At 40.7% G+C, this 15,970-nt stretch overlaps 1 protein-coding gene across 1 annotated transcript; it reads right to left on the reverse strand.

Moving 5' to 3' along the window:
• Positions 1 to 9,488: 9,488 nt before the first annotated feature.
• On the reverse strand, positions 9,489 to 15,502 carry ptp4a2b (protein tyrosine phosphatase 4A2b). The gene is made up of 6 exons (XM_010786883.1): positions 15,182 to 15,502; positions 14,753 to 14,861; positions 14,576 to 14,668; positions 14,355 to 14,485; positions 11,478 to 11,552; positions 9,489 to 10,699 (listed from the first exon to the last, which is right to left on the reverse strand). Exons 1-6 carry the CDS (start codon positions 15,184 to 15,186, stop codon positions 10,588 to 10,590), a joined length of 525 nt encoding a protein of 174 aa, XP_010785185.1. The 5' UTR covers positions 15,187 to 15,502; the 3' UTR covers positions 9,489 to 10,587.
• Between the last annotated feature and the right edge of the window lie 468 nt (positions 15,503 to 15,970).

A 15,970-nucleotide genomic window follows, 5' to 3' on the forward strand; every position in this document is an offset into this window, starting at 1 on the left:
CTTGTCCTTTTCCTTTTCAAGCGATAAAAACTCTCGATCTTCTCTTGAATTATTTCTGTTTTTGGAAGCCCTCGGCTCGAGTTCAGGGCGTTCCGAGCTGAACTGACGGCAAGTGGCCCCCCTGGCGGAAACGCTGGCGACCACATCCAATAATGAAGAAAGAACCCATACAAAGCCAATTAGAAAAGGTTCATGTTAAACCAGGTACTTAACGAGTGCTGTGTCAGGATGTATCGGCCTTTCATGGCTGCTTTGGGGATATTGATACGACTGCTGACTAGGTCATTAAGAGAGGAAAAATGCTTCTCCTCTGGATAACCATTTCATCTTCAGCCAGCAAATAAATGAAGATCAACCACAAACCACTCCTGTGCTGTTTACCTACTGCTTTAATTTAGTCTTTGTTCCATCTTTGAGAGAGAGGAAAAGAAGGAATAATGAATGGGAAGAGAGACGGGAGGGAGTTGGCATTATAAACTGTGATGTACTGCAGCGCTGCTAATCCACAGCAAAAGGAGACGACGGAAAGAAGCAGCTGGAGTTGCAAATGAGCGCTGGGCTGATAAGCAAACAGGTGAATGAAGAGAGAAAGAAGAAGAAGAAGGAGATGAGACTTCCATAGAGATAAGCCGAAGGGGGTGTATTGTGTAGACAAACTTTAGCACGGATAAGCAGAGGAGAGCGTGGAGGACTTGGCACAGACGGAGGATGGAGGCAGCGCCGTGGTGTGACGCCTCATGGGAGGATGACACATATCTCATCCCCTAGGGAGCGAAGGAGAGGGGCCATACAACCCTGCTGATTGACTGACAGTGTCTCGGCCTGCCAGTCAACATCCACTCACACTCACACACACACTGGCTAGGCTCCATGCGACAAAGCCAATTAAGGGCAGAAAGCAGCGCTGCACAATAACACTCACAAACACAAAACCACCCCATGCCAAGCGGCTGCGCTGCATAAAAAGGGGCTTTTTAAGATATGCGATTCATCGTCTTTAGCTCCTTCTCAATAAACATCCATGTTATTCTGGCAAGACATCTGAGAGCTGTGTCAACCCTTCCTGATAAAAACAACATCACATTTGCTGTCATATCAGGGTAAGCATTTGAAAGAAGGCTTTAAACTGTTGTAAAAGAAATACTTCTATATGCCAAGTCAAGCTGAAACGCTTCTATTACAAACACCTTGTTATTGTTGCAGTCTCTCCTCACTGAGTTAGTTAGGGATGGGTTACAGAGGAGTTGAACAACCTCCATTTTCCATCCCTTTCCTTGTTCCACAATAGTACATATGTGGTTATTAATTACTGCACGGCCTGTGCTGCTGAATCCAAAAACCCTGAACACAGTGGCAGTATGACTCACCAGATTGCCGCTGTCCAAGGTGCTGCCAGAGATAATACATCACACTTCTCAGCACTGCAGCTCAGCAGTGGCATCTGAGGCGATGATGCATTAGTGCTGCTCTCTAGTGGTCACTACATGTATTACAGCACTGTTCATATAGGCTTACATCACCATCTGGTGGGGAGGGGAGACATAACACTCTTACAGCACTTGAATGCCTTTTTATTCACCTGTCTCTACATCCTCTGTTACATGTTACTTAAGATTCTGACTATGACTGATGCAAACCACTGTCTATAATGATGAGGAAATCCCCAGAGGTGAAATCTCACTTTTCATCATTTTATATCAGTTGATGTTAAATACTTTGAAAGCCGATCTTTTTTTTTTTTTAATGTCTGTAATATGAAACATAACTGGCAGTTGAGATAAAATACCCTGAATGCACCCCAAAGGCAAAATCAGTCCTGAGTTGTCACAGTTACTATCTGAAATTGAACATCCCTATTCAGTCATCATTCAAGCAACATATTCTAATGGGCTAAATCTATTTTACAAATGTGCCTGTATGCCGAGTGGGAACTGATCATTTATTTGAGTGTGCAGAGACTTTAAAGATGCTAAATCCGACTTTGAAAATTAAATGTTTTTGCTCTGAAGCACCAGAGAATGATATGCAGGGGTTTAGCCTGTGGGGAGTTACAGTGCGGAAATACTCGCTCTGTATTAGACAGAGACAATTGATCAAAACAGACTAATTAATGTATGTGTTTTACATATTTTCATTTCCGTATCAAATATTAATGAAAATAAACGTACTTGTTTTTCAAATGAGCACAAGGCTATCAAATATTTCAGACACACCTCATTAAAGATACAGAGCCAAGAGCGAACATGCATTTTTAAAAAGGGGATAAGATTCACAATGGCATTCTCATCGCAGAGCTGGCTGTTTATATGTGGCCTAGATCAGCTTTGCACAGGACTATAGGTGCATCTCACTTCGGTTAAATGGATTCCTTGAGTCCCTCACTTGCGTCGTTTCCCTGCGTCTAGTCCCTCCCACCAGGGAAGCATGGAGAGACGCAAGGAAACCACGAGAAGCAACGGCCGTTTCTCAATCGCGAGGATACTGGCTTGGTAGTCGCATACTTCCAAGTCACTTCCTTCAGAAACGAAGCAAGTATACTTCCAAGCCACGGCTTCGGAAAACAAAGAAGAATGGAACAGGCTAACAAGTGTGCCACTCTCTCTAACGGTTTCAACATAAACTGTACCGAAAATAAATACCTCACGATGTCTATCTAATTATGAACTTGCTTTACTTTGACGGAACACATTTTTGGTGATAATAAATGCAACAAAGTAACATATTTACCAACACATGTTCTACGCCATTACATACTTACATTTAAATGTGTGCTGTGCTGCGTCGGTTCAGCCATTCTCTGCAAGGATTTTTGAAATTGGTCCGTGCGCAAAGCATTGTGGGGATTTGAAGGACGCAAAGTCTACCCATGTGCAGCCTCGAAATTACCCCCAAACCAAGAACGTGGCCTCGGTGGAATTCTAAGTATGCTGGAGATTGGAACAGCTCCTCCGTTATCGCTCCTCGATCCTCGGTCCTCCGGCAAAAATAACGCCACTGGGATGGTACTCAAGATGGCGCAGACAAATCCATTTCTGGTGATACCGAGCCCGAGGAGCAAGGAAATGAAAAATAACTGAAGCGAGACGCACCCTGAGTGTTGCATTTGATCAAGGTCTTAGAGTATTACAAAGAATCAGAACCTTTACAGCAAACACAGAAGGAGCTGTTGGGCTCTTGACGTCTACTTACAATCGATTCACGCAGTGTTAAGAGAAGCTTTGGCTGATGAAATGGCAGGGCTTTGATTTGTTCAAGAGTTGTAATGATCCAAAATGCTGGTTAGACTGTGGATCTATACTCAGTTGGCAGAAGTCTCACTAACTTAGCTCATTTATTAATTTAGGGTTCAAAATTGTTTTCATATTCAACCATTTATATCAATAATGGTCAGTTTGAAAACACATGTCAGTATTACCCAATTCAACAGCACCACAAACTACAGCCACTTAAAGTCAAATATTGATAAAGAATCATAATATTTTCTTCATGTACAACTTTTTGGACCTTTTTGAATTTTAGCAGCACAAAAAAACATTAAAATGTCACCTTGAGCATGTTCCTATGTAGACGCAAATATTATTGGAGTTTAGAAAAACATCTGACATTTGAATGACCATGGAATCAATCGATTAAGTGAGAAAATGATTGACAGACTCATCATTAGAGGATACGTGCTCATTGAACAGAGTAACCTTTATATTGTTTCAGCCAGTCAGAAAGTGTGTTGCACAATACTGTTTTTGCAAGGTGTATCTAATATATATAACATATCACCAGATATTAAAACCCTTTTCCAGAGTTATTGGTTAAATAACAGACATCACATCAACAGCTATTTGATATCAACATCCTACTAGAGAGGCCAAGGGGCTCAGGCCCAGGGACCCAACATGTCAGGGCCCTTTGTGACAGACCCATACCAACCAGCAAAATAATCAAAATGACCTCTAAGAAATATCAAATAACTACAAAAAGATTACCGAGACTAAAAATAAAAAAAGATTGAAAATGACACTAAAATGACAATGCGTAAAATAACTACAAAAATACCCAAACAATTACAATGTGACGCAAAAACCATAGATATGTCTTTGCCCTGGGCCTATTGTGTCATAATCAGCCTTTCCTACCAAGTTAGGCTGTGAGATAGACAGAAGGATGGCCTTAAAATAACACAACAACCATTAATCCAAGTCTGTGTGTCAACCCAAGTCTGTGTGTCAACACATTGTATATGTATATATGTCAATCAACAGGTAAAGCAGATTTATATTAATAATAATTAATAATAATTATCATTATTGCAGATTATAGATGATAAATAAATCATTTAGGGACAAGGGGGTGAGATTCAATAAGTTCTTCAATAATATATCTTCAATAAGTTATACTTCTTCTCACTCCTTTTTGAACACTATGTGGGACTGTTTATGTTGCTAATGTTGTTGTTGTTGTTGTTGTTGTAAATGTCATTTTTTGTTTTGATTTCTCTTACATGACTATGCACTGCAAAAAAAAAAAATGTTTTGTAATTATTTATTTTACTTGTTCGAAATAAAATGTATCAATCAACACAAACTCAGTTAACCAACAGAAGAAAAACCTCAACAGATTAATTTGGCAGCACAGTGACTGACAGTAACTTCGACCAAGGTAAAAAGCCACAAACTGCAAAACGATGCGTTGGCTGGCTCGGCGGCCATTGTGCCACAAATAAAAAACAACACTGAACAGTGGCGGCCGGCCCACAGGGGCGCTAGGGGCGCCGCCCCCCCTCTTCCCACATGTTTGATTGTCATTAAAAATTAAAAAATAAATAAAAAAATATATTTCCAAAAACTATATATTTTTTATTTTTATTTTTATTTTTAAAGAACAAGGCAAATATTATATAGTTGGTATCAGTAAAATATATAATCTACAATAAAATCTCGTTTAAAATTGTTTTACGATGTCTAAAGTTACTGATAAGTCACATGTTTCCTGGCTGGCCACAGCGTGTATCATTACCCTCTCTCGTCCGGGCGGTAGAAAGGAGCCCTCAGCCAGAGCAGCTGCAGCCAACAAGCTGACTGTTGCTATCTGTAAACTATGCCGCCGAAACATAATTTTAGCCAATCAGCGTCGTCAGATCTGATGCTCAAAGGGCGCCCTTTCAGTGCCNACATCACCAGAAGTCATAATTGAAGGGGTCATTTCTCAAAAAATCATTCCGGGGGACGATCCCCCGGACCGCCCTAGTATGGTTTTGTCACCATTTCCACAGCCCCACCAAAAATATTTCCCACCAGCCGCCACTGACTGTGAATTAAAAAAAATGAGCACTTACTGATAGCAGATTTCATTCATGCATTTCTGGACCTCTCCTCGTGGTAATAAGTCCTCCTGCCTTGGCCTCATAAGATGTAATTAATGTCCAGTTTGTATTAGTCCTGTATCCATGCGTTTTTATTCAGGTAGAAAATGTCCCCTCCTTTTGTCAGATTTTCCAACTTTTTGAAGGCTGTTTCTGGTGTCAAACTTTTGAAAAACTCGACAATCAGTCCCTGAATTGAGTTTACTGGCATGGCCTACTGTTACCAGCAGCACTGCGCCAGCTCAGGTGACAGGTCGGACTGAGCTGTCGGTCTTCTCGTCAACAAAACGTAAATTTCCTCTTTAAAATATATACACGTTTCCTCCATTGTAGCACCTGGACAGGTAGCTAGCTGACAGCTCTGCTAACAGGTGTAGCCGCTCTTCTTTTGATTCATTTGATGGTGGAAAAGCACTATGCTTCTATCCTGCTACCACCAAATCAACACACCTGCTGCAGCATCATGACGTTTTTTCCAAGATGGTTGCCGGAAGTTACCTCAAATAAATATCTCTTTGCATCACCGAAATGTATAGCTTTATCAACAGGATTATTTAATATAAAAGGGTGTTATTTGTCATTTAAAATGCAATGTAATTGATTAAGAAGTGACTTGTAAAATATTCACAGGTGTAACTAATAGCCTACTAACACTTTCCTCAGGCTGTGAAAACTCATTATCTACTACACCACAAAAAAACATTGTGTAGCAAAATGGGACTATAACCGTATTTTATTGGATAATCCTGAGCTTTATAATGACAATAAATGATCCTTACAGTATATCCCTGTCATATTGTGGATTAAAGAGCCAGCGTGCAAAATACCAGCACAACCATCATTAGTTGTATTAACTACACCTGTGTTTTCTACTTTTATATGCCAAAACATCTGCTGTAAAAAAGGCCTATTGTCACTTTTTTGTAATTAAATCTCCTGTGTTCATCCTCAAGGAACTAATATATTTATCACACTCTTGTTTACTCTACCACAATTATACAAATCAGATTATGTGGTACATTAATCCGCCTTTATTGTGTTACATTACATTATGTGGTAATATTGACAACGATGTTTGGCAATGAGGCCTAACAGCAATAAGGTTTAAATCCATTGGTTGTATCGTTTTTTCTCCTGTCCCTCAGAACAAGTTGCAGGCATCAAAGAGATTTGACCTGCCTCAAATCAAAGTAACTTGAAAATGTGCACAGTTTTGTTGGTTATCGCCTAATATTATCCATCAGAATCAACCAAGCAGATAGGAGTGATAATAAGCCACCAGGACAATTTGAGGTGAAAAGTGAGTCTTCTTAGGCCCCGTTTACATGGATACGGTTCGGGTTGCTACTTTTCTCTTTCGTATAGCCCGTTCGTTCACACGAGGCCGTAACGGAAAGTGGAAACGGTGGGTAGATCTGCGGACAGAACACTCTGGGGGGCCAAACGGCTCCGTGTGTACGTCCTATACGATAATTTTCCTGATAACGATGAAGCCATAGCCCCGCCTCTCCCCACCTCTGCTGCTCACTGCTGTAGATGTTAGTGCACAAATCTACAGCTCCTCTACCACAACCATCAGCAACAAGTGGACATGGAGAACTTCATGAACTACATGCTGCTAAATCCACCACGGAAAATAAACAGAAGGGCAACCAGGCAACCATGCTCGGGGGGTCTTCTTCGCTGCTTTTGGTGTATTTTGTGGCGGAAGTACAGCGCCACTTACAGGCCCGGCATATGTACTACAGCGTCTCCGGCGGGTCGAGCGGTCGGTCTCGTGTGGACGGACACGTTTATTGAGCCGATTGCGTGTGAACGGAAGACTTTTTTTATATCGAATTCGGTTCATTTTCGTTTGCGTTCCCGTGTAAATGGGGCCTTAACCTGCAAAGGCCAATGTTTTATAGAAATATAAAAAAACATAAAATGTAATCATCAAGTACTCATCCTGTGTGCCCTTGAATCCTTAAAGAGAACATTACTTTTTCTCAGAGGCCTCTAAGGTGAACAAAATAAAGAGTAAATTCTTGTTTAATTACATTTATGGGGGTGAAATTGTATCAAAACATCAGTTAACAAACTCTTACACACATTTTATCATGCAGTCCATATCTAATGTATCAAGGTGTACGCTCACTGCTTTTGAAACATGCATTTTCACTAATACCTTACCATTTAAAACAGTTTAGCATAATCAGTCTCATGTTGCAAAGACACGCTACTGCTGTGTTAAATAGTAATGTTTTTGTGAAAATTTATGTTTGGGAAATGGTGGGCATAAGACTGGATAACTGAGTAACTTATAAACAAATGGTCATGTTGTGGATGAAGTTCTACTTTAAACTATTTCACAACAGATGTGTGGCCCTGGTGACATCCTGAGTCATGTATCTACTGATCTGGCATAGTTACAGCACCACTAAGATCCTGTTAGCTGTCAGTGACAATCTGCAGGAGTCTATGAAGTGCCTCTTTACTTTGACTAAACTGGCCCGACGACATTACCATCATGGAACATAAGGTGATGAATAATGCAATCTGTTTCTCAAGAAAAGTTAACAACCAAAACAAAGTCAACTGGAAAATGTAAGGCCAGGCGTATTCATTGTTGTTTGATAGACTGCACACGATCATAGGGTATCGGGATACAGCTTCTCAACTGGAACAATGAATACAAAGTTAGATTTAAATCAGAGGCTTTGGTTGTCATACATTTCACTGCAGATGGCATCCGTGTTATTCAAAGCAGGATGTGCAGCACTGAACTGGTAAAACAAGCTCATTTGTTTGTGGTTCTGCTGCTTTTTTACAAGCAGTGAGATAAACATATTAACGTCAGTGCTTATTCAGTCAAAAAGGCTGAACTTAATAGTAAAAAAGTTATTAAAGTGCAAGTTTTCTTCTTTTAATTCAACTCTGTAAAGTCGTGGAATAATTACATGCCAATAACAATTACGTAGAATTTCTTCATTAACAAATTACTGTTATGAATAAAAGTTCTGCATTTAAAATGTTACACAAGGAAAGGCACAACAAAATAAGCATCAAGATACTTAAAAGGTGCTTATTATTAAGAATATCACATTTCAGAAATACATATTACAGAATTATAGTTATTGATGCGCTTATGTGTTTATTCCTCTGCAGCTGGTAAATGCTGGTAAAATCCAAAACCTATATTCGTATAATTAATCTGAATCTAGAAAGGAATTGTACATTAAAAATATTGTGGAGAAAAAAAGAAAATAAAAATATATATATTGAAAGAGAAAACTGAAATACTCAAAGTAGGTCCAACTACCTTAAAATGTTATCCATGTAGCCTACAATACTTGGGTACTGAGTTATGTTCCACCAGTGTCTTAATTACTGGCTTAGGCTATGACAGGAAGTGAGCAGCAGAGGGCGCACTCTCAATTGATTTGGGTAACAGCTGGTGTCGTGATTACCAGTTGAGATTGTGAGTCATTTCTCAGTCGCTGGGTGTCCTGAGCCTTCCGCGTGGGGCTGACTCACTCTCTGCTGGGGAGAGGGCATGTAGGCCAGGCTTTCACTGACATGGACCATGTGACACCAAGAGTGTGAGTAATGACCAAGTGCAACGTGGTGGCTCAATTAAAAAAACAACAAGGTTTGTAATAACGGGGAAAAAACTGTGCTTTGATTTGGACGAATTGGGACTATTGATATAAGAACTAAATAGCTAACACATCTGTAGCAGAGACAATATCAGTAGAAATATATTATCTTAAGTGTCAATGTTTTGCTTGTTTTTCGATGTATTTCTTTAAGAAAATAAAAATATATATATGTTAATGTAGTTTTTGAGAGAAGGGGTGGGATTAATTAAGTGTAAACTTCTTCCGATCCCTTTTCGGATTTGTAAATAAGTAGATCATTAGTTTATATATCATTTACAAGTCGGTCATATTTTTTGTTTATCAATTTGACACGGCTTACGTTTTTAAAAATGGTATAATAATTCTCATGTTTCATTTCAATATTATAATTTGTTTGTATTATTGTTTTAAACATTCGGGGGAAAAAATCATATCAATGTGATCTCAAACTACATCCGCATACCACAATATAATTTGACAACAAACATTCAACACAGAAAACAAGACAAACATTTGCTTTTTATTTCAATTTATTTATCTTTAAAGAACCAATACGAATTGGGGATGTTTTCAAAATGGGTACAATGATAAAAAAACTGACCATTTCATTCTTCTCCACCTTGTCTTTCAGATTGAATCTTAGGCTCTGTGTGTGTGTTTAAATATGCATATTTTTAGGGAAGTCCTATTGTAGCCCCGTAGAACTCATGAGAGCAGGAAAAGTACCTGTTGTTGAGTTTTTTCCTGTTAAACTGACGGTATGAAGTGTATGTGTATGCGGCAGGGTTTGGTGGGCTTATCTGAGGTGGACTGATTATTGCACTCCAACAAGATTTAAAAAAAAAAAAAGATGATGAAATAAAAGACATGGCTCTCAAAGGATAAAAAACAACAACAAAACTATTGGATAACAAAGTGTCCTTGCCCCTGCCAAACTCATAACTGCCACACATATCATATCTCGTGAATAAATATTGCAGACATATTCAAACTGAGTGAACCCCTAAAACTGAAAGTGACGTTAAGCAAGTGAAGGGAAAAAAGAAAACATTACTGCATTTTCTGGTGAACCTTTGAGTTTTTGTGCAAATAAAAATAACACCCCAATACCAAAATATGGACAGTCACAATGTGTTCAAAGTTTAAAAATGTATTTTTAAAAAGGTACATTATTCTGGCCTAAAATATCAATAATTATGTGGAAATAAAATTCATTAAACATTTCACCTTGTTTTTTTTTGTAAAAATAAAAATTCACAAAATGGAAAATGCTATTTCATGGTTACAACTGAAACAAAAAAATAAAAAAATAAAAAACAGGATGGACTCAAGTTGAAAAATCGTGGCCCGTGGTTGAACAGTGTAACCGGGAGGCGGGCCTTTCTGTGTGCTTTGACCTTCCATTCATTGGTTCGGCTGGTGGATCCCCAGATCTGGTTTCATTCATTCCATCACTCGCTAGCTCTCTGATCATTTAGCCATGACTCAGTGTTAACAAATCATCACAATAATTACTGATAGCACTCTCTTCATTTTTTTTTTTTTATTAATCTCCCCGTGTTGGGAGATCCCCCACATGATGCGCATAAGAAAGATGCACCGACAGAGAGCCTACTGCACGCAGCAGTTGTGGCTGTTGGTATCCTTGAACCGCAGACGCATTTTGGGTCTGTATTTCTCGAGGTAAAGAAGCTGTTTGGAGTTGAAGGCTCCACGTCTCTTCCTGTGAAAAGCAGAGGAATGAGATTAGGATAATAATATCCACAGAAGAGAACACTATGGTTATTACTGTAATGATATGCATTATAATGAACGTGTTGCAAACCTACCTTTTATTTTTAGAATATATATTTTGTATAGAATATAGTTTCAAGTATTTTTCCATATGTAGGCAAATATACTTTCTTTCTGACAGACACCACCACTGATATATTCTTAAAATGAGGGTTGGGTGACAGTGTAGACACTCTGACATTCCCTTAGATTAAGAGTTACTTAAAGGTTAGCTGCATTTATAATAAAGACTGGAAACAGAAGCAAACGACTAGCTTTGCTCAGTCCAAAGGCAACACAATCCACCTGCCAGCCCGACTAACGCTCAATAATTAACATGTTATATGATGTTTGTTTCATCTGAACAAATAAAGTAGTAAAAAGATCAAATGGGGTCAATGTGCAATCATGCTGGGATGGGAGCAGTCACTTCCTGGACTCTCAGCCAGAGGGTTAATACTTTGTTTAGTTTTTGTGTTGTAGTACCATTTTCAGAAAGATCACTTTTTTGTATTATTTAGTCTATAGACTGACAAATGTCAATATTCATAAACAGACCAAGAAACAAAAATGTATATCTGATTTAACTGTTTGATCAACTTAAAATCAGATTTGAGCAATAAACCAGATTGATATATATATATTTTTTTTATTCAGACACTACCGACTGATTTAAGACTCGAACTTTATTAAAACCTTAAAGCCCAAAAGTAGAGGGGTGTACTTACTGCCTTATGAACTGCACAGCATCCTCATACTTCATCCCACTTTCAATGAGGGCTAAGGCCACCAAGACTGGAGCTCTGAGAGGTGAAGAAATCCAACGCACCCGTTCAAGGAGACAGCGAGAGAATCACAGAAAGAGAGAGGGAGAACAGAAGATTAAATGCCAAGGTCCACAGGGCTCCATAGTAATATGGTGGAGGGGCAGGGAGGGGGGGGGTTTAAACCTGGGAAAGAGGGCCTGGGAAATCAACAGGGGGTGCACAGGTTCAGTGTTGCCCTGCTGAGGCACGGTGCTCACACCCTGGGCCTCTCGCACACACAAAACTGTGATAAGTTACAGTAAAGACAACCTTCCTCTTTCTCACCAGATGAGAGAAAAAATAAATATAAAAAACGTTCTAGTCCACTTGGAGGGTCAAAACTCAGTGCTGACGAGGCAATTCCTTCAGAAGGCTTTTCTCACACAATTCACAAGGGGTGGTGTGTGAGAAGGGAACGAGAAGAAAAAACGGTGCGATACTGTGGAATGAGAATATTGTTGAAAAAAGGGACAAACAACAACAAGGCACGCTGCTGCAGCCTCCCACACTGAAAGCACCCAGACGACTGCAGTAAACACAGGACGGGGAAGAAGAGATGAACTCGGAAAATGCCTTGTCTGACCAACACCGCTAATTATAGAACCTCTGGAATGCCCCAGCGATGCAAAAATGCTGGAAGCCATTGAGGAACTTATTGACTTATTTTGCGCTTGCGGTCCGGAAAGACTCTTTCACACCAGTTCGCCCACGTCATGTGCTTCTGCCTTCTTTTGTGTTTTCACACTTGTGTTGTTATTCGCTATAACTTCTCGTCTGTAATTCACTGACACATTGGTCTGCGAATATGATATCTGCACAGCCTCATGACCAACGGATGCAAATGTCATTTCCTTTTATTTGCAGGTCCAGAGGCGACAGAATGTTATCATTTAGGATAGGTAACTTAAACACTTGATTGCCTATTTGCATATCGCTGACAGGAGCAGGAAGAGCGGTTAGTGCACATTCATGACGAGACGGGAAAAACAGGGACAAGTGCAGCACGTCCAGTTTCACACCTAGCCAAGCCAGCAAAAGGGTGAAGAAGCAACAAGTGATAATAAAGATGGAGTTGAAACAAGGATAAGAATAAGCAGACGTGTGTATACTCTTGAAACCTTTGCCGATTAGTTATTTGGTTTTGTGTGTTAACTGACTCTTACAGAGCACCAAAAATAACCTCTGAAGTGTGGATGGTCACCACATTGAGAATAGCTGTTCCACCTTAACTTAGCTGAAGCCATTGTTGTCACTAGCTTGTGGGAAAGACCCTTTTGACTTTTATCAGCAGGTTGTAAGCACGAAACAGGAAGTGGGCTCTTGGCCCTAAAAACAGTTCTTATCTGGCCCCATTCGACTGCCCGTAAAGAAGCAATAACTAAATACATCACACTTACGGGCGCTGTTCAAACTGACAACAACGCGACCACACACTTGTAAAAAAAAAAAAACACACTTGTTTGAGGCAACACTAACCAGGCAGAGTGTGATGCTGTTTGTTTTTACCGTACTTTTAATGACCATCCGTTCGCTGTCATTTCCCCTTTTGAAGACCAGCACACCGCCTCATATGTCTTCCTGTAGTCTTTATATAGCAGCTATCGGGTGGAATCAGAACATGTGTGCAAAGTAGAATCATAATAAAAAGATCTGCTGTTAAAATATGCCTGTAGAAAACAGCACATGATGTCATGATGGATCCGATTAGCTTCGGTTGCTATGCTATCTCACCTGTCACCTGAGAAACTTTAATAACGGCGTTGTGATGCCAAAAAGCGTCAATTCAGAATGAAACACATTCACGGGGGATATGCATTAGTTGCTTGTGCTGGCCGTGAGTTCAAAGTAGACTAAGCTCCGGTGGACGAGCAGCTCTGCAGCGCCTGGTAAATGCAGCTGAACCACATTAATAAACAATGAACAACTGCACTCTGGGAAAGAGTGTAACGTTGGAGGAGTCGTTCTATATTTTGATCTGGCTTCGTATGATTTACGGCCCGTCCACACACAGGCATGAAAAAAATGTTGAAAAATGTTGATGCTGGGCATGTCTGAAAGCTTGGCGATTTTTTGCGAGCAAAGCGACCAACAACCAATCACATGAATCTCCCGCCGCCGACATACAAAGCAATAGCAATGTTAAAACTAAGTAAACTGGATATAAACTCCCCAAACAGGCAAAAACCTACCAGTTTCACCCACTGTCTCTGCCACCTCCCTCCATGCCTGGTTCCTCCGGTTTGTATCCCGGTAAATAGTTCTGGTCGTAAAGAACCGGGTGATTTCCTCCCGTAATATCTCGTTTGGAATATGAGGAAATGAACTGCGGTCTGGCTCTCCCAGCTTGCACGCGGTTTGATTGGCTAGCGCTTGTACTGGCGGGATTTGCATAAACGGGATTTGATTGGCTGATGCCAGCTTCGAAAGCATCGGGAGCATCAAAAGTTGAACATTGCTCAACTTTTGATGCTCACGATGCATGCAAAGCCATGCTCCGCTCCCCACAATGCAGTTCGGCGAAGATTAAAAATCTTCTACGTCACCCCATTCAAGTGAATGGGTGAAGCTTTGAAAGATTTTTTTCATGCCTGTGTGTGGACTGGCCGTTATTGCAACGTGAGCATTGAACCGACGCAGTCTGCCATTGGTGTTGTTGTTGACGTAAACGGTGACGTCACGACGTGTGGCAGTGGAAACACAACTGGGGCTAAAAATAAGAACCAGTTTGGATCCAGAACGGGAACTGGTTTGGTGGGAAAGGGGTAATAAGTAAGCAAAGTAATGCAGCTGTCCACTCACCGGCCCAGTCCTGCCACGCAGTGCACAGCGACGCAGCAGCCGGGCTCCTCTCTGAACTTGGTGTTGAGCAGCTTGAGCCAGTCGTCCACAATCTGGGTGGGCGGAGGAGCGCCATCATCAAAGGGCCAGTCCTATGGGAGCGAGAAGAAGACAGTAAGATAAATAGGATAAACATGCAATAAGAAAGGCTGCTAGAAATGTGTGTGTGTGTCAATTCTTACAATGACCTGAATCCCCTCCTTCTCTACTGGAGTCTTATCGTAGGTGGCATCACAAACTCTCACCAGTGTGTTCACATCACAGTTCTTCAAGTCCTGGGATACATCAAAAAGAGAGGATGTTAAACACAGGACTAGCAAACAAACCGAACACCGAGAGTAGCACAGGTGTGTTCATACCTCGGTGAACTTGTTGAGTGTGGCATTGGTGGGGTTGTGAGTGATGAGGAACCTCATGGCCTCGTGGTTAATCTCGACTGCAGCGGGGCGGTTCATGTTGGCGAGACGGCTTTAAAAACAATTACAATAAAATACTCTTACAAAACGAAAGCGACTTTTGGCTCAGAAGTCAGCAAAGACTGCTAGGAGAATTGTGAATTCATAAAAAGGGCAGAATAAATAAAAATGACAACACGTGGTGGAGAATGGGTCACGAGGACAACAGGTGTTCAACTATGGGATGATGCACACAGAAAAGGGTAACAAAACGGATAGACTAGTCCACAGTACTCCGGGATGTGAAAAATGAATATATACAAAACCGGGAAAAAATGTAATGGAAAAAGAAAAAGATGGAGAGACTATCCAGGAGTCATCCAATCAGTTTACCCCATTCAGGAGAGCTGTTTGTGATTGGCTGTTCGAGGAGAAAGCAGAGGGCAAAGACTTGTCGTATTGGTTGGGGCAGGGCAGGGCAGTCGGGCCAAGGACTACGCGGTATCCCAGAGGGACTTTGGATTAGACAGCAGTTCCTAGTATGCTGGAAATCAGGGGGGTTTCTGGGTAGCGTAGTCCCTTGGGGGGCGGCCGATTCACTTCTCCACGGAGGTGAGGTGCTGTGCCTGGCAGAATTCCCCGCTCACACACGCCATATAGGTACGGCTCAAGTCGACACAGAAAACCTGCCAAAAGAAAACACAACGTTAAACACCTAAACTAAGAACATCCATAACATTCACCTGTTTGCAACTTACACATTATGCATCACTTGTATATAGACTCATATGGCACTACTTCTATTTTATTGACTTGCACTATTTTAGGAGCCTGGGAACTAAGATGTTCACTCCACTGTAGCTATGTACGAATGACAATAAAAGCCTTGAATCCTTGAAGAAGAAAAAAACATGATAGTGATGACATCAAACGCACCTGCTAGTGACAATAATTGTTTGATTTTAATAACCAATGTGTTGTATTTTGGCAACTGAATATGCAAAAATGAGTGAACAATATTCAACAATACCATCGCTTCATCATCAATTCATGCTCCTCTAATTGGAAGACAGTGAAAAAAATATTCTGAAGTTTGTGATGATGCAGCATACATGGAGTTTACTTTACACAAGGGATGCTCCGATCGATCGGTCACCAATCGAGATCGGCCGATACTCGCTC

Source organism: Notothenia coriiceps, unplaced genomic scaffold (assembly GCF_000735185.1).
Source record: "Notothenia coriiceps isolate Sejong01 unplaced genomic scaffold, NC01 NC01_scaffold00029759, whole genome shotgun sequence".
Classification (NCBI taxonomy): domain Eukaryota; kingdom Metazoa; phylum Chordata; class Actinopteri; order Perciformes; family Nototheniidae; genus Notothenia; species Notothenia coriiceps.

What these genes read in the sequence shown, in the direction of transcription:
- ptp4a2b (XM_010786883.1), bottom strand. An exon ending in CACTCAACAAGTTCACCGAG is followed by an intron (nt 14,669 to 14,752) that starts GTATGAACACAC and finishes GATGTATCCCAG; the next exon opens with GACTTGAAGAACTGTGATGT. An exon ending in GCTGTGCAGTTCATAAGGCA is followed by an intron (nt 10,700 to 11,477) that starts GTAAGTACACCC and finishes TGCTTTTCACAG; the next exon opens with GAAGAGACGTGGAGCCTTCA.